General features: G+C 38.6%; 1 protein-coding gene across 10 annotated transcripts in view; it reads left to right on the top strand.

The window, feature by feature from the left end:
- ANK3 (ankyrin 3) overlaps positions 1-21,482 on the top strand; it is a 284,245-nt gene extending 262,763 nt beyond the window's left edge. For 5 of the 10 annotated variants that reach the window (XM_042458766.1, XM_042458765.1, XM_042458764.1 and 2 more), the window contains 7 exons: positions 299-373; positions 2,223-2,354; positions 4,187-4,330; positions 6,987-7,077; positions 9,371-9,749; positions 17,437-17,522; positions 19,875-21,482. In XM_042458766.1, coding sequence (XP_042314700.1) covers positions 299-373; positions 2,223-2,354; positions 4,187-4,330; positions 6,987-7,077; positions 9,371-9,749; positions 17,437-17,505 — 890 coding nt within the window. In that variant the 3' untranslated portion in view covers positions 17,506-17,522; positions 19,875-21,482. Of the gene's footprint in view, positions 1-298; positions 374-2,222; positions 2,355-4,186; positions 4,331-6,416; positions 7,078-9,370; positions 9,750-10,997; positions 11,166-15,629; positions 15,714-15,836; positions 15,897-17,436; positions 17,523-19,874 lie in introns of all 10 variants that reach the window. The other 5 variants (XM_042458767.1, XM_042458768.1, XM_042458769.1 and 2 more) reach the window with 3 other exon arrangements.
- The last annotated feature ends 241 nt before the right edge of the window (positions 21,483-21,723 follow it).

Raw genomic sequence — 21,723 nt, 5'->3', positions numbered from 1 at the left:
CACTGTTGAACAATTTAGTACATTGGTTGTCAGCATGTTTGGTTTCATTTACACAATTAACATCATGTAGTTTGACACTTGGCCTTACAAAGGTGATATTTTTTTTCAAATTTGTGACAATATATCTGCCATATATATATATATATATATATATATATAGTAGGATTTTGAAGACACTCAGTCATTTTGGTAATTGATCTGAGCACTAGTTAACATAGCACAATGTATTTAAATATTGTTAGTCAGTGACAAAAACTCTTTCACAACCTCGTTTTAATCAAGAAATTATAAACCACAGGTCCACAGAGTCCATGTGAACGAACAGATATAAGGATGGCAATAGTGGCTGATCACTTGGGACTTAGCTGGACAGGTAAGATTTTATGATGTGATCTTAATATAGAAACTAGGAAACCCTTTTGAACCCTTCTGTGTGTATGGGCAAAGTAGATTTTAGTCCTCTGGGCAGCTTGTATCTTTAGAAATGGAAAGAAATGTACAAGTATGATCATTGCGGAATAGCGGTCTATAAATAAAATGTATTATTATTATTATTATTACAAGAAGTCCTTCTAAAAATGTGCATTGCTGCTACTGCTTAAATAGCAAAATAATTTTTTGAGTATTTCTTTGTAACAATTGCCTGCTGGTGGTCCTTTAGTGAGCTAAGCCTCATAACAACCTTGTACAAAAGGTTAGGATGAGAATGTGGAACCTGGCCCATCACCCAAGAAGTTACATAGCTGTAAGAAGTAAAGCACTAATAAAACCAGACCTGCAGCCAACCAGTGTGCATTTCTTTGTTGCTACTCGCGATTTTGTTACATGTTAGGTTTTGGTAGCAGTTTTGTTATCTTTCCCCATCAGCCTCAGATATAGAAGGGAGCAGATTAACAGCACCTTAATCCTCTTTTTCCATTACCTATTCTGTCACCACCAAAGGGAGAGTCAGTGAGTGATGCTGCCCAGCCCTTTAAAAACAGGTGTGCTACCAAAAGCTTCTTGGGCTCATGGACATCTGGGGGCTGAGAAATGTCAAATGCACCCATGTCACCTGGATAACACAACATTTGTCCTCAGTCCCTTTCCTGAGCCTCAAGACCTTTGTGAAGCCACTGGTTATAGTAAGTTCATCAACTGGCTGCTGAATTTGCCTGCTCTTGGGGAACAACAGACTGTTTTTGCATTTTCCTGTGGCCTAACTTTGCTCTTTTAGAGTGTCCTATCTTGAAATGTAGATCTCAAACACCTCCATTGTAAATAGTAAGGTTTACCATTTTGTATGTGCACTTGCCTTTCCAACAGAGTACAGTGCAGTAATTTAGACCCAGAGCTCTCTAGTTTGGATGCAAAGTACATTGAAAAGTGAGCTGTTGTGTTCACACATGGGAGGCTATAATTTTTAACTCTCCAGCTGGAGTTGGTTGCCACAGATGTTAAACTCCTCCAGTCTACTCATATTCTTTAGAGTATCTGGGAAAGAGACAAGGAAGTAAGTTCTATAGTGCAAAGGGTAGAGGAAAAAAACCCAGATGCACTCATAGACCTCCAGGTGTGGTACTTTGAAGTGAAACTACACAGTTGCCTTGTCAGATATTATGAGGTCACAGTACTGGCAATTGTGAGGTCATTAGTGGCTGGCTACCTGCTACTGCTGCTAAGTAGCAAAACAGAACTCTAGTGCACATGGGAAACTGTACATTTTGTCTTGTTGAGGCTTAGAGTCTTTGGTGAAATATTTTAGGAGGCTTTGTAATGAAGTGTTAGACTAAGATTCTGGGAGACCAGGGTTCAACTCTGTGTTTTGCCATAGATACCCACTGGGTGAGCTTGGGCAAGTCATATTCTTTCAGCCTTACAAGAAGGATGAAGAAATCTTGCCAATAAAATATTAGGATAAGGTCACCATATGTGGGAGTCAACTTAAAGGCACAGAAGAACAACAATTTGTAATATTGGTCAAGGGAGTGTACAGCCCAAAATTCTGCAAGGTGGGGCAGGTAAACTCTTAGATATCAAGATGAAGCAATTTCTGCTCATCCCAAAACCATGCTGCCTTGGGGACTGTGTATAGCGTATTAGAAGAGGGCAGGTAATTTTATGATCCAAACTCTTGAGTCTTCTATATCAGTTTTATGTGTTTATATGTGAGACTACTAAACAAGCTATTCAAGTAAGACTGATTTGCTTACCTTTCTCTCCCTATTTTTCTCCCATTGTAGAACTGGCAAGAGAGCTGAATTTCTCTGTTGATGAAATTAACCAAATCAGGGTGGAAAACCCAAACTCTTTGATTGCTCAGAGCTTCATGTTATTAAAGAAATGGGTCACAAGAGATGGAAAAAATGCTACAAGTAAGTTTAACATTTAAAAAGAGGTGTTCATATCTATAACTAGTGAAGTTCACCTATGGGATAGTGCCAAGCCTTAATGGTCTCCAGCCTCAAGTGATAACTTATAGGTATGAATTAACTATCCCAGATTAAAGACTACAGACAGAAGTTGCATACGTCATATTGTCACCTCAAGCACAAAAAAATCAGTTCAGAAGTAAGTCATCAAATTTGGTGTAATCAAGGAATAGACAATCAGGTGATATATGATCATGTATGACCTCAACATATCAGGATTAAAAAAAGCCTCCAGAGGACCTTTTGGGGTCTGGCGCGGCTACTTGCCCAATAAGCATGCCAGAGTCTGAATGGAAGGCAAAGCTGTTGCCGGGGGGGGGGGGGGGGAATGGTGCTGCAACCTCTGGAAGATCCGTTTGGGATCTGTAATGGCTGCTTGATGAGCGAGAAAGGGAAGCAATGTTTTTTCCACTCGCCCAGTAGCCACACAAGTTCCACCAGGTGTACCCCTGCCCCAGGGTGTCACCTGGTGTGGTCTGCATACACACACACACACACACACACACACACACACACACACACACCTTGATGCTTCTGCATTTCTTGCCTATGCAAAAACACTTACTGAAGTCATAGGATGGGAAATGGCTGTGTGTATCTTGCTATTTTTTTAAATGGATAAAGCTGAGGTAGTAAGCCCCTGGTTTATTTTAATGCAGAAGAAACTTAATTATGCCTTCCCATGTACTTTAATCTAGCCCCCTCCATTGCCTTGCCAGCTGCCTCTCACAATTTCATATTTAAGGATTACAAACTTGAAACAAGTTGTAAGTAGCCATCTGTATTTTCATTGTATCTGAATGCCATTGTTAATAGTGATGATTCCCATTGCTATCAAGGACTATCTTGCTTCAAAAGATCCTTCGACTCGAAACACTCAAAAAACGAAATTGAAGTAGAAAGATATTCTATTCCAGTTCATGCAAAACCAGATGCATTGAGCCTCCCTTAAATAAAAAGGTTTTAACTGTCCTTCTCAGCTTCGCTTGTGCTTGCTGGATTCATAGCAAGAGTCTATGAATGCAGAAACCTGTTGCTGTTGTTGTTAATTGCTTTGAGTTGACTTTGACTCATGGTGAGTTTCTGGATGAGACATCTCCCCTGTCCTCAAGCTCTCTGCTCAGGACCTGTAGACCCAGGCCCAAGTGCTTCCGGCTTGAGTCTAACCATCTGGCATGTGGTCTTCTTCTCTTTCTACTGTCTTTCACATTTCCTAGCATCATTATCTTTTCTAATGGTTCATTTTTCCTCATATGACAACATAGGTCTAACTAGTGTAGTATTGTTGACATTGACCTGCATTGATTCTCTATCACTTTGAAACAGAATATCTCCTAGTTTCTCTTTTTTGGAGATGCTGGGGATTGAACCTGGGATCTTTTCCCTGAGTTCTGCTTCTGAGTCAAAGACTTTCTGTAGAATGTGCTCCATAGGTGTGGGGCAGCTGCTGAGAAATCACACCTTGTGTTCTTGCCATCTGCCCACACTTGCATGTATAATATAGTGCAGAGTATGATATCTGCACATAAGGTTTTACTTACATTATATTTCAATAATTAATCCTTTTTACAGCTTCATACCCTTATACGTGGAAACACATTGAGTTTTGATAAAGAGATAATTCACAGCTAGCAATATATATATATATATATATATATATATATATATATATATATAATTTTAAAGATCTTTATTTGTTAAAATATTCAATACAAATAATTATGATGGTCAATGTGGATATTTTTAAAAAATGTACATTGTTATTTTGCCCACAGCTGATGCCTTAACTTCTGTATTGACAAAAATCAATCGGATTGACATTGTGACCTTGTTGGAAGGACCAATATTTGATTATGGAAACATTTCAGGCACCAGGAGCTTTGCAGATGAAAATAACATTTTCCATGATCCTGTTGATGGTAAACTGAGCTTGTTTTGTTTTGATTATATTTTTCTTCCAGATGGGTAACAGAAACCAGTCTTTTGATCTTATAGCATGGATTATAAGACATGAAAACACTCTGTCCAAAAAAAATAATTGAAAATATATCTTTGCTTTTCAGTGGTAACCGCTTTTATTCTTGAAAAGGCCCATGAATAGAGCTACACTTATACCGTAATTCTTATTAAAAAATAATTCTCATTTTTAAGATCTGTTGATAGGATGTTTTCCAAATACTTTCAGGAGTCTTTTTGTAAAATGTGCTGTACTTGATACTGTAATTCTGTTTTCTTATGAACGTTTCTTATGTTTGTTTGTTTAAATACATATCCCTTTTGCTGCCTTCTGCAAAGATTTTCTGGCTGTGTACAGAACATATGAGCTTAATTCATCTCCAAGCAGTAATAGTAATCATTGAAGCAGCATGCTGCAGAAATAAGTTCTGTGAACATTTTAAGAAATTCCTCTTGAAATGTTGCTTGTGCAGTTTGATCATAAGACAAGAGTTTTTTCCTACAAAGAGAATGTGCTTCTCTTTTGTTGCTTTCTGTCCTTCCTCTCCTCTGAACCTTCCTCAAGCTTCTTGTCCTCACCAAGACCAGACTGCTTTTAACTTCTCTCAGTTGATTCAGAAAGAATTCATTAGTGTACATTACTCTCTAGATGGCAGGACATAATAATGAACTCTTTTTTCTCCACTTTCTCAAGCTGGTCAACCTAATATGTATGTGTGGGAGTATGATTTACAATTCATGTGTCATTTTATGTGTCTGTATTCAATCTAACCACTAGTGCAGGGATGGACAACTTTTGTAATTCCTTGTTGCCACTCTATTCTCCAGCCAGAACTGCTGGCATTTTAAGTGATTTCCACACAGTCTAACTCCATCATGGATGGTCAGGTTTTATAACAAAGCTGGCACTACCATGCAAAAACAGTTTCTTGGCAGTAAAGCATTTGAGCTTAGGCAGTGTGCAGTCACTGATTGATGGGTAGAGGAAAATAATGTACAGTAAAACAAATTCTCTTAAGAGTCCAGTCAGCGGCCATCTTTATCCTTTCCCGTATGTCCTGTGGGAAAATAGTTGATTAGCATTTGGTAGACCACATTCAGTCACTTCAAGGCTGAATGAGGTCCACAGGTCTCCAAGTTGGCCATCCCTGTCCTAGAAGATTATTGTTCTCTCATTCACATTGCCTATCTTTTCTTTCTCTTTTTATTTGATCAGTGTTTCTGATTGTACCCATGTCACCAAGATCGCCTCAGTCTCCAAGATCACCACAATCTCCTTACTCATCAGACTCCTCTCATCTTTATAGTTTTACTGTTCCTGAAATTTATATCTAGATCCTCCCTACTCTGTAGCTTCCGATGTAAATCCTTTTACTGTTAGATTTTGCCTCTACTGTGTTTGAGAATGTGCTACCTTTATGTCCTCTTTGAGATTCATTTCCATTTTTATAACTACTGCATCCTCAGAGTGCAGTGACTAAATTGAAATATCTACAGACTATACTTCACAAATAAGCATATCTTTTGAAAGCCAGGCTATAGAAATAAGCACATTTTTGAAGAGGCTTGTAGAAAAACATGGCTGTTGTTAATATAATCTTATTCTTTACTATATATATATTGCGAGTGACTACAAAAGAGCAGAAATGTTATTTTACCACAAAATTATAGTATTGACAGCCAGCCAGCATCAAACTATTCATCAACAATCTATACCAGAATCAGCCATTTGGGTATTAGAAAAAATTCTAGATTTAGAAAATCATTAAAATGATAGCTAACTGAAAACTTTCAACAATATGTCTAGTAGGCCATTCATTTTGAAACAGTAATAAGCAGTACGTCTACTAATCTAGTGGGGTTTTTCAACTTCAGATTTGTTGTTTCCTCTAAGGAACTTACGCCATCATTACAGTCCTAAATAGATTGCTGTTATCATCTCATGTATTTGCCACATATTATATAATTAATCAGCCATTCTGCATGCTTGCTTATATGTGTCGCTCCATACTTCATTGCAATCAGTCGAAATGTAACTGTCTTCCATAGGTTATCCCACGATTCAAATGGAACTGGAAACTCCCACTGGGTTGTGCTACGTGCCACCCACCCATTCCCATCAAGATGATTTCTGTAGTGATTTCTCTAGCATAGAGTCACCCCTTAGAACTCCCAGTAGACTGAGTGATGTGTTAGTAACTTCACAGGGCAACATAGATGATACAACAACAGGACCTCCAGTGGTGATTGAAGAAGACACTTCACTGGAAGACGGCAAATACGATTTCTCAGTGCCTAGAGAAGGAACATCTAAAGATACAGGCCAAATCCAGGTGGAGGAGATGGACCTGACTGATTATCCTCAGTATCTCGGTAATTATGCTGAAATACCAAAACAAATGCAATGTGAAGAGACTCATCCAACCTTAGTAAGAACTGAACAGCATGAGAGAGAAAAGTCTGGTACTGATGAGGAGATGATGGAAGAAAAGCTTAAATCTCTGTTTGAAGATATTCACCTTGATGAAGTAGTTGAGTCTGAGGAGATGACGGAAGAAAAGGTCTTGTCTATTCTTAAGTATGTGCAGCAGGCAGAACAGGAACTGTCTTCAATTACAGGTTGGCAGACTGAGACCTCCAGCATCAATGTGGAACCACCAATGCCAGGACGCAGAATAAGTGGTGACTTGCTGGATCGGCTAGATGACAGGTAAGCACATCAGTTTCAGTTTCAAATTAACCACATGTTTTAATTCTCAGAATAATTACAACATTCTTCAATTTGTGGGTAGTCCCTACCCAAGGTTTCTAAATGTTATACTTATATAAACAAGCAAGGATCACAACTATATTCATCTATCAGTAATACTTTTCCAGAGACGCTCTCAAGGCAGATTTATGGTTGGATATTTAAAATGCTGAAAACCCAACCAACATCTAAACCCCATAATAAAAATAAGCTCAAAATAAAATGGAGAAAATGCATAGAATCTAGCTTTCAAAGGCTCAGGAGCACAAAAGTACCTTCGCCTGCTTCCTGAAGGATGCAAGGGAATGAGACCAATCAAGTATAGCTCCTGAGCTTGTGAGAGAGGAGCACTCCAAAGTTCCAAGAAACAAGAAAGGCCTGGTCATTGTGGCTGTCAATATAACATCCACAGAAGAGGCTCTCCTCAGCGGGTCTATGTTGCCTGAGCAGTATTGGGAGGGGAGGGGGGTCATCCATACAAAAGTAGGTACTTCCTAAGAAATTCAAAAACCAGGTCCTTTAGAGCATCCTTCCCTGGTATGAATCCCTCCAAATGTTGGACTGCAACTCAAATCAGGTCCTGCTAAAATATCCGGTAGGCAGGAATTATGGAAGTTACAGGCCGAAACATTTGGAGGGACTCATTTTGTAGAAGGCTGGTTTTGAGTTCTCTATATCAAAATCAACATCTTGCACTGAATCTGGGAAGACATTAATAATATTCTAATCAAAGAAGTAGCCATGTTAGTCCCTTGCAGCATAAAAAGGAGGAAGGTTGGTGATGGGCGGAAAGAAATGTAGTAGCACCTCTAAGACTAACTGGTTTTTAGTTTTGCATGAGCTTTCATGGATATAAACCTACTTCTTCTGATACACTGTATACTGCATCTAAAGAAGTGAGTTTATATCCACAAAAGCTCATGCAGATATAAAAACCAGTTAGTTTTAAAGGTGCTGCTACATCCCTTCCACCCCTCCACCCCTCCTGCCCTCTTTTTAATATTCTAATCTAATCAATTATATTATAACAGGGCTATACCACTAGTCAGTCTAGGACACTGTGACTAATTCCTCTATCTGTTAGCTGCTCTCCAAGACCTTAGAGAGATCAGACAAAGGCCTATCTAGTGCAATACTCTATTCACACAGTGGCTAATCAGTTACCTATAGGAAGGCTACCAGCAATACCTGAATGCAAATGTATCCTCAGTCTTGTGCTTTCCAGAAATTGATGTACAGAAGCATACTGCCTCTGATACTCATGGTGATAGATAAGGCATGCTGACTTTGATGACACCATTTCCCCTGAATTTACCCATACCATAATTTATCCAAATTAGCAGCCATGACTGTATTTAGTGGCAGTGAATCCCAAAGTTTAACTGTGTGCTGTGTGAAAAAGTACTTCCTTCTGTCTGTCCTGAATCTCCTGCATTCAACTTCATGAGATAACCTCATGTTCTAGTGTACTTTATTTACAATATGCATGATTTTATATTCGTCTAATGTCTTCCCTTACTCATCTCTTCCCCTCCCACAGCTAAACGGTCCCAAACATTGTGACCTTTCCTCATAGGGGAGTTTCTTCCATCACTTGATCATTTTGGTTGTCCTTTTTCAGCTTAGCAATATGTTTTAGACAGTGTGATCTATAGCTTACCTTCTCACCAGTGAGGTGACCAGAACTGTACATAGTATTCCAGATGTGTTTGTACTGTGGTGGTATGATATTCAGCAGCTTTGAATTACTTTTCTAATTGAAATATGAAAGTTGCCTTTTTTAAACAGCAGCTGCACATTGGGTTGACATTTTCATTGGGTTACCTACTGCCAAGCTCTCTCTTGGTCGGTTATTGCCTGCTTGGATACCATCAGTGTATATGTGCAATTGGGACTTTTCCCCTCCACTTTCAACTTGGCATGTTTTCATTCTTTCATTCTGAGGATCTCAAACTGGTTTTGTTCTCAGAACCCTAAATAATTTAGCATCATAAGAAAATTTGGCCATTATTCACTCCTAATACTTGGGAGATATCCACACTGCACAATTCCAGCCATTTCATATCATTTTAACTGCTGTGGTTCATCCTATAGGGTTGTGGGATTTGTGTAGTTTGGTTACAACTCCCAGTTGCAGATGAAAGTTGCATACCTGAAGAGAAGTTTTCTAGGATGGATGTAAGTATTGTTAAACCACTTTGAATAATGCTAATTATTTACTTGTTTGTTTATCTGTGTATGTTGTCTTTTGTAGCCCTGACCAATGTAGAGAGTCTATTACCTCATACCTGAAAGGAGAAGCAGGAAAACTGGAAACCAATGGCAGTTACTCAGAATCTGCAACGGAAGTAAAGACTAAGCCTTTTGCTCAGGAGTCTGTGAACAATCTAGGAAAACAAAGTGACAAGGAAACTGTGAAACCAAAAATGCAAAGTGCTCTCCGAACTGAGCAGCAAATGCTCTCATTGATCTCACATCAGAAATCTTTGCAAGAATCTAGCAAGCCAGCAGTTGATGCACCTAAAACCTCTGTGCCTGTCAGCATGAAAAAGACAAGCTGGAATACTTCCGAGGACAGCAAAATGAGACCAAAAGCCCAGGAAGAAGAGGGAGCAACATCCTCTGAACAAAAGGTATAAATGCTACCTATCCTGGTAAATGCGGAATGATAATTATTCTGTAGCTACATCCTATACTGTCCTCTTTTATATCTCCCAGAGCTAAAATCCAGAGAACTGTATTGTTGGGGCCTGGGTTGCAGTGCCAAGTTTTAGAGCAAGGTTTGGGTTTAAATGGAGACTAGATAACCTCTTTATCATCTGGGTGACACTGGGGGCACAGCCATGGCTCTGAATTAGTTTGTCCTTGACAATGCAGTGGTGACCTGCTCCCCTCACCCCACATCCTCCTAAGTAGCAAAGAACAGGCAAAGCCACACTTGGACTACAGATAACTTTTTTTTTAAAGAATATTAATTTTCTTACATTTTTCCAGTCCTTCTCAGACCTGATTTTAAAAAAGATCCCAAATCTACTATGGTTTTCCATTCAACAATTAGAGCCACATGCTTCATTCAAAACTGGTTCTGTCATTATATTAATATCCTATTTATTTTGGACTGGGATTTTGATTTTGGTGATTTCCTGTTAATTATTTAGTATAGCATTTCAAACAGTCGCCATGCCCCAAAAGATAAAAATTGACTAATATAGTCAGGGAAACAGGTATTGTCTATCTATCTACAGTATCTATCTATCTATCTATCTATCTATCTATCTATCTATCTATCTATCTATCTATCTTCAACCCTGACAAGGGAGAGTATAGATTTAGAGATCTGGAAGGATTTCTGCTGAAAACCCAGCAGTTGCCTCCAAATTGTTCCTGCCAACAGAGAACACCACCACCCCATGCAAGACTTCTTCCAAAACTACATTGTTTCCAGACATCCGCCACTGGGAAGAAAGTTAATTCCCCATTGCAGGAACAAATAATTTAACACAGTACATCCCCATGTTAAATGTAATTAGAACACTGGAAGGAGAGCAAGGGGATGGGAGTAGCCAGTCTTGAGAATGGATTTGATTTGCAAAAAGTAGTTTACCAACAGCAACAGTAAGCAGAGAGGAAGAGTTTTGCAGTGGAGTTGTGCAGGTTCTCAAGGGTTCCTCTCTGCGCATAAACTATGTCTTGCAAGAAACCAACATGTTGGGTGTGCCAAACCTTTGAGGCAAGCGCTGCTGTCATTGCAGCAGATGGTTCAAAAATTCAATGATAGCCAACCCTGAGTGAGAGCAAGATTGCACACATTCTCATCGTATTGTTTTGGGGGATGAACTAATTTTGGGAATAACCTTTTTCCCCCCTCTGTTCCTGCTCAGATTCATGTTTGTCTTTTAAATGAGCTGGTAAAATGTACTAAAAACTGCATTTATCAGGAGTTTAGTGAGAGTGACAGTGACAGTGACATTGTGATTGAGAGTGATTCAAGCTCAGATGAAGAACAGAGAATAACCACGAGGGTGTATCGCCGACGTTTGATTCTGAAGGTATCTTGTGATTATGGTTCCAATGGCATGGAGTTGGTCTTGGACTGCAGTGCTAATACGGTGTTCTTCACAATTAGACCCCCTCATTTGGTGTGATACTTATAACCGAAAGTTATCCCTTCAGATTTTGTGGTGAGAAACAACCTAACTGCATGATGGATTGTCTCTCATTATCCTACTGTGTGCTGCATGGTTTCTTCTTGACTAGGAATGGGTGGACTAAATATAGACAAATGTAGTTGGATATGGTAAAATTAAACAGGATCAAGGGCAATGTCCTAGCTACAACTATTACAGCTTGACCAGTAACAGCACTGAAAAACATTACATTTTGATTGCTCTTTTTAGCTCTTTTCAACTATGCAACTCATGGATGAGGAGCTTCTAGTTGCTCATGGTGGGAATATGCCATAGAAGGGATATGAAGTACCCATCAAAAAAAGCCAAAGTTGTCTTTAAAATAAAGATGCATGGAAATATGCACACCTTCTTTTAAAGAAAGAGTTGCACTTCTAGGAGTACAAATCTCCTTTAAAACAAAGTGTGCACTTCCTGTTTGCCTTTCTAGCATTGGAAATGCTCCTTTTAGGGAGATACTACCACCCCACAGAAATTTGGAGGTATGGAAGCAGATTCAGCAGGAGGCGCAACAATAGGTTTGGACAGCCACTCAATATGGGACATTTGTATAAACACACACCAATTATTTACTACAGAATTCTTGACCTCTTAACTAACACAATAATACATATCTATAGGTAAGGTCCTGATCAAGTATGAGACATTTGTTTAAACACATGCAAATTATTTACTGCCGAATTCCTGACCTCTTAACTATCACAGTAATACTTATCTATTTTTTTAGAGACAAGTGATTTAAGCAGTTAAGAATAATTTCAGTAAAAAGAAAAATCAGAAAACATTTTCCATTTTGTGTATTTCTGTAGATCAAAATATAACACACATGGATTACATAATTTCAGGTATTCGTGAAGGTAACTACAGGGAAACTGTCCAATCTTGGAATGAGATGGAAACTTTTCTGTGGTCTTCTTGCAGATTTGTGGCCTATGATCATATGCATAATCTTGCGTACAGAATGGGAACTCTGTTTCTAGTCATATAGAGAAAAGTATATAATATTCTTTAATCAATATCAGTAATTTGAACAGTCCTTTTAATTTGTCACAATAACTCGCCGAGCAGCTCCCAGTAGCTAGAACAAGAAATTTCCATACATGCTGGTTTTACTTGGTTGTTATTTTACACCTGCTGTTATAAAGAAAAGTCTGCCTGGCATTTGTGTCATACTGGGACCTTGCATGAATGCATTTTGGTTATTAATGTAGTAAGTATTTTAAACTCATGCAAAGCGCAGTAGTAAATCTCAGTTGGCTTGCAGTCAGAATACCAGATCAGCTTCCAGTGATGCCTAGAATATCCCCCTGAATTTTTGGAAACAGATAACCCTACTGGGCAGCAGGGGCAAAGGGGCAAGATGCTACACCATCTACCTTGCAGAGGAAAGCTATATTTACAAAGATCTATCCATCGTGCAATATTTGGATATCTCAAAGCCATTGTGTGAAACTACAGCTGCAGATGAAGCAGATCTTTTAAAAAATAAATAAATATGCTATTATTTTTGCATCACAACTGCACTCAGTTTCAGGCAGTGGCAATAAGAGAAACAAAGAATATATTTGTGAGGCATCTAAAGATCTTAGTGTCATGCACACAGATGGAATGGACTCACTGTTGGTAGCTTTACTTTGCTTTGGTCCTGTAGAGACATACAACTTCCACAAGTAACAAAGCTGTGACTCTTACAGTTTTTAATTCCCAAATCAAAATGTACACTCTGGTGTACACTCTGTTGCAACAGGAATGGGTTTGGGTTACAGCAAACATGCCAAATGTCAGCAGTGGTTAGGTTGTCTTCCTTTCTTTCATCTCTGGAGAACTTAACACTTAAGTATGCAACTTCCCCAGTATATGGATTATACTGGGCCCTGCCCATGCCAACTCCCATGTCAATAAGAGAGAGAGGGTCTGGCATTGAAAGGATAAGCTGGAAGCCAGACCTAACCTGCCTTTAAAATATTACATGAGGATGTTAGTATTTTCAGTAGGGAACATGTCCCAGGGATTGAAATAAATGGGGGTGGAGGTGGAACGCTATATTGCCATTTGTCCCTGTGATACTTTGTTGAATATATTTGCATCAGATTTTGTCTGCACTGCTTTTATTCAAATTTATTAAATGTATCAGTGCTGCAGTTTTGGTCTGTTTTATCAAGTTTCCTGTGTTATTCCGTCTTTCTGAAATCTGATGAAGGAACATAATCATTTGAATAAAACTGTGCAGTTTTACATTTTGCCAAGCATTGTGCAAAGCATTGCAATACTGATGTCACAAGCTCTATTTGTAATACCGGGATGCATTCAGATCTTTCACCCTGCTTTTGTTAGATCCCAGAAAGTGGTTGATCAGTTTTAAGTGAGAAGAAATATTCTGACCTCTTCATGAACATTCAAACTATAGGTCTGAGTCTGCTGAGAATTCTTCTGTCTTTTTTCTTCCCGCTTTTCCAGTCATTTGTACAATTCATTCATAACTTAAACCTCTCCCCAAATGCAGACAGCACAGAGTAGTTTATCTCCTCCTTTTAGGCACCTAGTGGAGGCTGGTTTCTGTGAAATTTTGTGGGACATTGTAAGATGCTGTAGTTAGTTGGGGTCTTTGAAATTAATCCAGAGCCAGAAATATTCACAGATACAGTATTGCAGGAATTTTTTCGTTTTCCCCTTTCTGAGGGCAGCTCTCTGAGCCACAGTAAACTATATGTCATAACCTTGAAGTTTATCACACTAGGAAAATCCCGCTGAAAAACAGGATTTAAACTAGATTTGAATTTTTTTAAAAACTGCAAATGCAGAAAGTTTATCACACTGGATGACCCCCAAAATGAAATAACATGAAGTTAAACTGAATGCAAAGCAGAGGAAACCAGCAACTTTTTACTTTTGGGAAGTTTCGAGAGTAAAAAGCTGCCCGTTTTCTCTGCTTTGCATTTGGTTTAACTTCACATTATTTCACTTTGACATCGTCTCATAAACTTTCCACATTTGTGGGGTTTTTTTTCTTTAAATCTCTTTTAAATCCTTTTTAGTTTTTTGTTTTTTGTTTTTTATTCACAGATAAACTCCCTTCTTGTAGTTTCTTTGCTTTTAAATCGATTTGTTGTTCCATATTAAGCCCAAAAGTCTCTCTGAATGTTGAAAGCTAACACATTAGAGCAGAAGGCTTTTAGCCTAGTTTTATCTCCCAAATGTACTAGCTTTTCATGTGCATTATAATAAGGTTTAGTTTTTTAAAAACATGAGTAGTAGTGATACTGATAACCCCCTTTGGATGAAAATGATGTGATTCAAGAAGTACTAATTTTGAACCCTTAAACTGGCTGGAAGCTTGCTTGCTTCTTTCTCTCTCTTTCCTTCCTTCCCATGCCCTTCAGAATAAGCCAGTGAGAATTCCCAAGGTAGCTCGCAAAAGAGGGAAAATACAAAGTACACTATCATCTAAACAACAGCTTCCAAATCAACATTTGGAAGGATATTTTAAAAATGAAAAATAAAAAGTTCTGTGCAATAGGGATGAGGGTGCAGGAAGCCCCAGTCTTTTCTCTGCTGCCAGGAATTGCAAGATCTGCTTTTTAAGTGCCAGTTTCTAAAGACTATCCATTTCAGACAGCTCTGCTTTCATGGAACAATGAGGCTGCAGTTCTGTGTACTCTTTCCTGAGAGAAAGGCATACTGAACACAGCACAACTTACTTATGAGTGAATGGATAAATTTGAAATGGCAGTCTAGCATTAAAGGTAGCATACTCTGATGAAGAGATGTGATGTGTGTGATTTTGGAGGTTCAAAGGAGATTGCTTTAAGTCATGGCACTCATTCTAAGCCACTGTTATTGTGTAAATAAGAAAAAGTATTAAGGCACTATATCTACACAGAGGTACCATTTGACATATGTACCATTGCTATCCTCTTATGGTTAGCTCCAATATTGGAGACAGAAGATCAAAATCATGTGGGTAGTACTCCATTTATTTATCTAACCCCCTAAACATGCTAGGTCTGCAGTATGGTTGGAATCCAGAGATGGCATGTGTGCACATACAATGCTTGCAAACCTGGTGGGAGGGAATGGCCAACTTTTCCTTCTACTTTGCAACCTCTTATAGAAGACTTATGATTGTATACTTCTGGAAGACTTTTCACGTCATACAACACAGTAGAAACTGTGTCTAATACATTTTTGTCAGAGAACATTTTAGAGTCGCTGTTTGTAGCAAGTCAAATCCAGCCCAGCATGGTTTTTGATTGCTTGGTGTGATGTTGAACAGCCACTGCCTGGGATCATGAGTGACCATGGCTAATCTCTTAACACATTTTTTAGGGTGAGGAAGCAAAAAACATTCCTGGTGAATCTGTTACAGAAGAACAGTTTACTGATGAAGAAGGCAACACCGTCACTCGAAAAGTAATCCTACTTTGCCATTTCCTTCTCTCTGTGTATTTATATTTCTATTCACATCAACTTTGACCTTTCAGATTCTGGCAGAAGATGAATCAATATTTCTTTTTCCTGTATTGCGTTCCACAGGTTACCCGGAAAGTATTAAGACGTGTTGTTATCCCACATGAGAAAAAACATGGTGACATGGTAACCAAATTGTGTGGTGGCAAAGTAGCAAATAAGGGTTGTGGTGGCCTTCGAAAAACTAATCATTGCTGAATGGCTAGTGGCTTGCAGTTTAACCAGGAGCCATGCAAAGCAAGAGCGCCTGTGCTTCTGGCAAGATGTGCATCAAAACTCAGAAAAGATGAGGCCTTGTGCCCATTACAATATCCTGGCAGGAGTTTTCTTTATCTCATCAGAAAGACAGCTATATATTATTTTGGTGTTACTAGAAAGTGCTGACAGTGGAGTCCACTATTAATACAGCAGTTTCAAATGTCTGAAGCTGGAGCTGCACAGTGTGTGCTTTTTTCCATCCTTACTTTCCCCTCTGGTCTGGTCTGGTCTGCTGGCTGGCACCGACTGGGAGGCCTAAGTTTGCAAACATTTCCTGTAAGCAAGCTTTCTGTGATTTAGATTCAGTGTTGCCAATCACCCTTGAAGGAAATCCCCAAAAAAACCCCAAATTCCCCGGGGCATCTCGGTCAGGGGGCGAGACTTCTGGGTCAAGGGACCACAAAGCACTATGGGAAGGCAAAAGGGTGCAGGGACATCCAGGTGGATACTGGGTGATTCTTAAAGTCCAAGACATAAAATTTAAATTCCAGTAAAGGTATCACTGTTTTGTGGATTTTGAATGTTATTGTACTTTGCTATATGACCAACATGGATATCCATGGATACGTTTTCTTTAACAATTACAGATAAATCCAACCATAGTGGCATTTCTCCCTTCATTTTTCCAAATTAGGTCTATCATACTGGGCTCCTACATTAATATTAGCCTTTCATTTTTGTTGCTGTGTGCCTTCAAATTGTTTCTGACTTATGACAACCCTAAGGCAAACCTATCACAAGGTTTTCTTGATAAGATTTATTCATTACTCAAACGTTATTGCAGTTCTAGATTGTCTTCTTTAAAATGCAGAACTCTGTTTAAAAATAAATTTTAAAATGCAGAACTCTAGCCCTGTGCTATTCGGTCAGTATCTTGAATTGAATGCAGTTGCGCTTGGCTTTAGCAAATATTTTTGCTGGCTTTCCTTCCCCATCTCCTGTCCTTTCTTTCATTACTAATCTACTTAGTTTAAAGCTGAATTGTTTTGAACCCTCTTAAGTGCAGTGGAATTTCACCACCCAAAAGGTCTACTAGCTTGAGGTACCCAGCAAGAGAGCTCTCTAAATGTGCTTGTTTATGGTGCAGGTGGGGCAGAGAATTCAATTCTAAGTAACATTAAGGAAATTCAGACTGATATTCTGAGAGTATTACTCTGCTGAGGTAGTACCCCAGAAAGTTCATTGTAGGCTTGTCTTCTTCATAGGACTGTCTTTCCCATATGGAAGTGATTTTGAAAGTTTGAGTTTTGCAGCTCAGTCCCGAGTGGCTATGGCTGTGGTTTGTGTATCTCTGAAATGATGTGTTCTGAATTAACAGCTTTGTACGTGAACCATTACAGCTACATGGACCTCATGGAACAATGAGGCTGCAGCCTCTGATTTCTGAATGTATACCTTTTCTTTAAAGCAGGGAGAAGCGTATAAAGTGAAGACAAAGAAGGAAGTCCGGCACATGGAGAAGACAACATACTCATAACAGCCAAACAGCAAATGGTCAGTTTGACATACACTCTATTCTTAATATTCTGAGAAAAATTGAGTCTTATCAAGCAATATCCATCTTAGTTTGTGTTTGTAATGAGTCTAAACCCATTAGGTGCATATAAAATCTCTGCATTTACTTTTCTTTGTATGCACTTCATTCATATACACGGCAGATACCACTCAAAATAATGTATGTTATGTAACATGCAAGGAAGCTGAGTCTGTGAACAGAAAGTTTTGTATATTTCCAGCATTGAAACAACATGCAATGAGATCTAAATTGCTGTAAACCTATACAGAAATTGTAGCTAGAGATAAATGAGAATCATCTGAGATGTAATTAAAGCAAATGTCTTTAGCAGTATATGGACAGTGACAGCTGATCTCTTGGGTCAGTACTGAAAGCTCTTTGTGCACAATGGTTATTAGAATAATCTGCCGAGTTCCAGAAATGTTATCCTGGCAAGGAATTATGTCTTTATGAAAGTAAAACACTGAAACAGCCATACTGAGTTCAGTAGGAACTCATTCAGAGTCATACCAGTGCCTAACTGCTTTGGTAATATTTTGACAAAAATAGGTAAGAGTCAGTCAAGGAATAGAGAAATACAATTTTAAAATGCAGTTTAGAAAAAAAGTTCAGTAAGATGTTCTACCAATAACCAATCCCAAAATTGGCTGCAACTTCCACAAGTACCTGACTACAGGTCATTTTGTCCGTAGACAGTGGGAGTTGAAGTACACTATACCTGGAGGGTTACTTGGTTGAGGAGGGATGTCCTAACTCAACTCTTGTGGATTTAGGGGGGGGAAATAAACATTTAAGGCTGTAATCCTAAACAGTGGTTACTTGTTTTAGTTAGTGGGACTTGCTTCCAATGGCTGGGATTCAATTATAAATGGGAGTGGCAAGTTCTATATGGGCTTTGTTCCCTTCTTGGCATAGTATTGAAGTGATGACAAAAACTTTGTCTGCTGAATTTCTGCAGTTAGAGGAAAGACAAAAGAGGAGGGCCATTAGAAACTCTGAGCACATTGTAACAGTAGATAACTACAGGTGACCCTCCACATTTGCAGCTTTGACATATGCAGATTTGATTAATATTGTTCTCTCTAGGAATCTCTAGGTCCTTCAGTGTGACTTTATGGTCAACATCCACCAAAAGTCATGCTAGAGAACCCGGAGGTTCCTAGAGAAGTGTTCTCCCAGGTTTAAAAAAAAGTGTTTTCTTATTTGCTGTTTTTCCACTTTCACAGGGGTCCTGTGCCCCTAACACTAGTGAATGTGGAGGGCCCACTGTGGTACATCTTACAGACAAAAATGTTCCTAGGTCAGAACTTTAATAATGCCTGTCTTTAGCAGTTCTTCTGTAATACCCACAGCCTCACCATAGGAACCCAGGGACAGAAGACGGGATACAAAAGTGGTACACTGAAAGCTGGTATAGCTTAGTGATTGAGAGCTAGTTAAGCACACATTCCTCCAAGGAATTTTCTTCATTGAACATATGAGCCAGTTCTGGACTAATACTGCTATTTGGCATGAGCGTTTGATAGCAAACCATATTTGGTTTCAATAATTAATGTTAATATGACATGTGGTATTGGGCAGTATTAAACAGCTATCAAATTTTGTCAAATACTTGTTAAACTCTATAATATTTAGTAGGTTTTGTTTGAATCTGGAAGATTATGTTCTCATTTAATTCATTCGACCCACTCAAGAAACAGCCCACTCAAAACAGGTGGCAAAGACAAAAACCTGCTTAATGTTAAAATGACTGGTTTGAATCTTACAGATTGAAAAAGTAATAATTTTATCTAGTTCCAAATATATTTCATTTTTGTTGTAAGTTAGTGTATGCGCTGGAAACAGGCTAGCTTTGTCATTCCAGTCTGAGCTGAGATGGGTCAATAATAGTCGGCTTCTAATCTGTCCCTCTCTTACTAATATAAAGGCTAATAAAGATGTCATCTAATCTTCCAAGGTTGTTGTCATGATGGCTGAGATAAACTCTGTAAATCATGATAGAAATTATCTCAAACTGGAATGCAGTTCCTGAAATTCCCTCAGATAGGCACCTACCAGGTGGGGAAAGGCTATTTTATTAGCATTAGAACAAATCAACCAAAAGTTGCTCTAGTTTTAGGCATGTTTACACCTCTTTCTAATAAGCATTTAGGCTGGACTGTGCCAACTGCTGCTGTGAGGATATTAAATTGTAATTGCTGATTCTTGAGCAAGCTTTAGGACAGGAGTCTCAGATGTTTTTTTTAAATGTACATTCCTGATCTTTATACCCTTTCTCTCTCTCTCTCTCTCTCTGTCTCTTTCCCCATCCTTCTCTCCATTGACACAAGACTGTGTGTGCTTTTACTGCCAGTATTCTAGAGAGAAACTCAAGGAAGAGAAAAATCAACAGGAATTATCAAGTCACTGATAAAAGCGTGTGTGCGTGTGTGTTTGCTGCTTCCACACATTAACCGCATGGTTTTTATGTGAAGAACACAACAAAAACAAAACAAAAAATACCATTTAATTTAGCATGAACCAGTTCTACAAGAGCATGGAAATTCACTTTCGTTCACAGCATTGGAGAGTGTGCAAATGGAGGATTGGTGCAGTGTATAAACAAGATGCCACACTGGAACAGCTTCCTTGAAGCAATGTGATGCCATTGCAAAACAAAAGAATTCCTGTAGCAAGAGGGGATGTAACAACACCGAAAAAAAATGGGTCAAACCACAGAAACACACTAAAAATATACTAAAATCCACAACAGTTCGCCTTATTTTTCTTGGACCCAAACTGTCAGGGTAATAAAACACTCTTTTGTTTCATTTTTTTAAAAAAAACAACAAACATCAATAATTTCACTGTAAATATATAACACTGTATAAATTCTAAGGAAAAGTAGAATAAATGTTGATAAGGCACTGCCTCTTAGCTCACAAGTGGGATATTGCATTCACGTTGAACAGAAATCAGTGTCTCAAATGCTACACCTGCTGGGGTATTCTGGGTGTATCTTCACAGATTCTTGTATATTTAGCAATTATAATGTTTGTATATGCAAAAACGCTAGCTTGATTTTAAAAAAATCTTTAAAATCTGCTGCAAATTTAATGATTCCTAAGATGAGGAATTCTGTAGTTCTGTGAAAAAAATAATTTTTTTCTTCAGAGTACTAATATTTTGATGCATGCGTCTCACCTTATTTTGATGAACTCTTTTTCCAGTTTTGCAAACACTAGAACGCAGAATGACAAGTAAGATTCTGGGGGTGCGGTCCTCCAAGCACAGCTGCTACGTCACCCCCATTCATTTAAATGGGGCTGGCAGCGGGGCTCTGGCACGAGCACCACTGAAAATGAAAGGTGGTCGTGCGGTGACGGTGCTTAGGAGAGCATGCCCTTTACCTGTAAACACAAAGCCCTTCATCTAATATTTGTTGCTGTTGCCAATTTTTTCAATGGAAATGACCTAAAATTTAAAGAAACCATAACTTATACAGTAGTTGCATTATGGGGAGGGGGGTGCTATCTGTTCTTGCTTTATACCAGGGGAAAATGCTTGCAGCTTTTAGAAGTGGGTTGGGTGCTCTTGTAAGCACAAGTTTGGGATATTTAAAAAAAAAAGAATTGAAGAGATTTTCTTAGCTAACAGACTGGCAGCACGCTGTAAAAATATTACTGTATTGTGTACTGGCTCTAAGATGTAGAATCTTTAAGTAAGCCAATCATCTGTAATCATCCTAGCAGTGTAATATTAGGTTGTTAAGGCTGCTGTGTTTTAAAGGGCATTTTTATTTGGGGTTTTGGTGAAATACTTTAATTTGTTAATTATCTTCATATGAAAGCAGGATTCATTGATAATAGCTCTAATTACATATGTATGAAAAAAAACACAAACACTGGATGATCTAGTTGATTATTTAAGCATAAAATAAATTGTGTTAAAACTCTTCACTTACATGTATAGCGTGGTGTTATTTATATTCCTGAGCAAATGGTGGGAGTGCTATATGCTGAAAATATGATTGTAAAGTTGGTTGCATGCCCAAACTGCATACCAGTTTCTCCCGATTCCACGTGGCTTTGCCTTGCCTTCCTCTCTCTGGATTTCTAACTCTTCTGTCCTGCCATTCTCTTCTGTGTGCTGTCCCTTCTTGACGACTCTTGACACCTTTATGCTTTTTTCCCCTTTCCA

This window comes from Sceloporus undulatus, chromosome 3 (genome assembly GCF_019175285.1).
Source record: "Sceloporus undulatus isolate JIND9_A2432 ecotype Alabama chromosome 3, SceUnd_v1.1, whole genome shotgun sequence".
Taxonomy (NCBI): Eukaryota; Metazoa; Chordata; class Lepidosauria; order Squamata; family Phrynosomatidae; genus Sceloporus; species Sceloporus undulatus.
The sequence above is the reverse complement of the archived record's forward strand: the minus strand, read 5'-3'. Positions and strand labels throughout refer to the sequence as shown.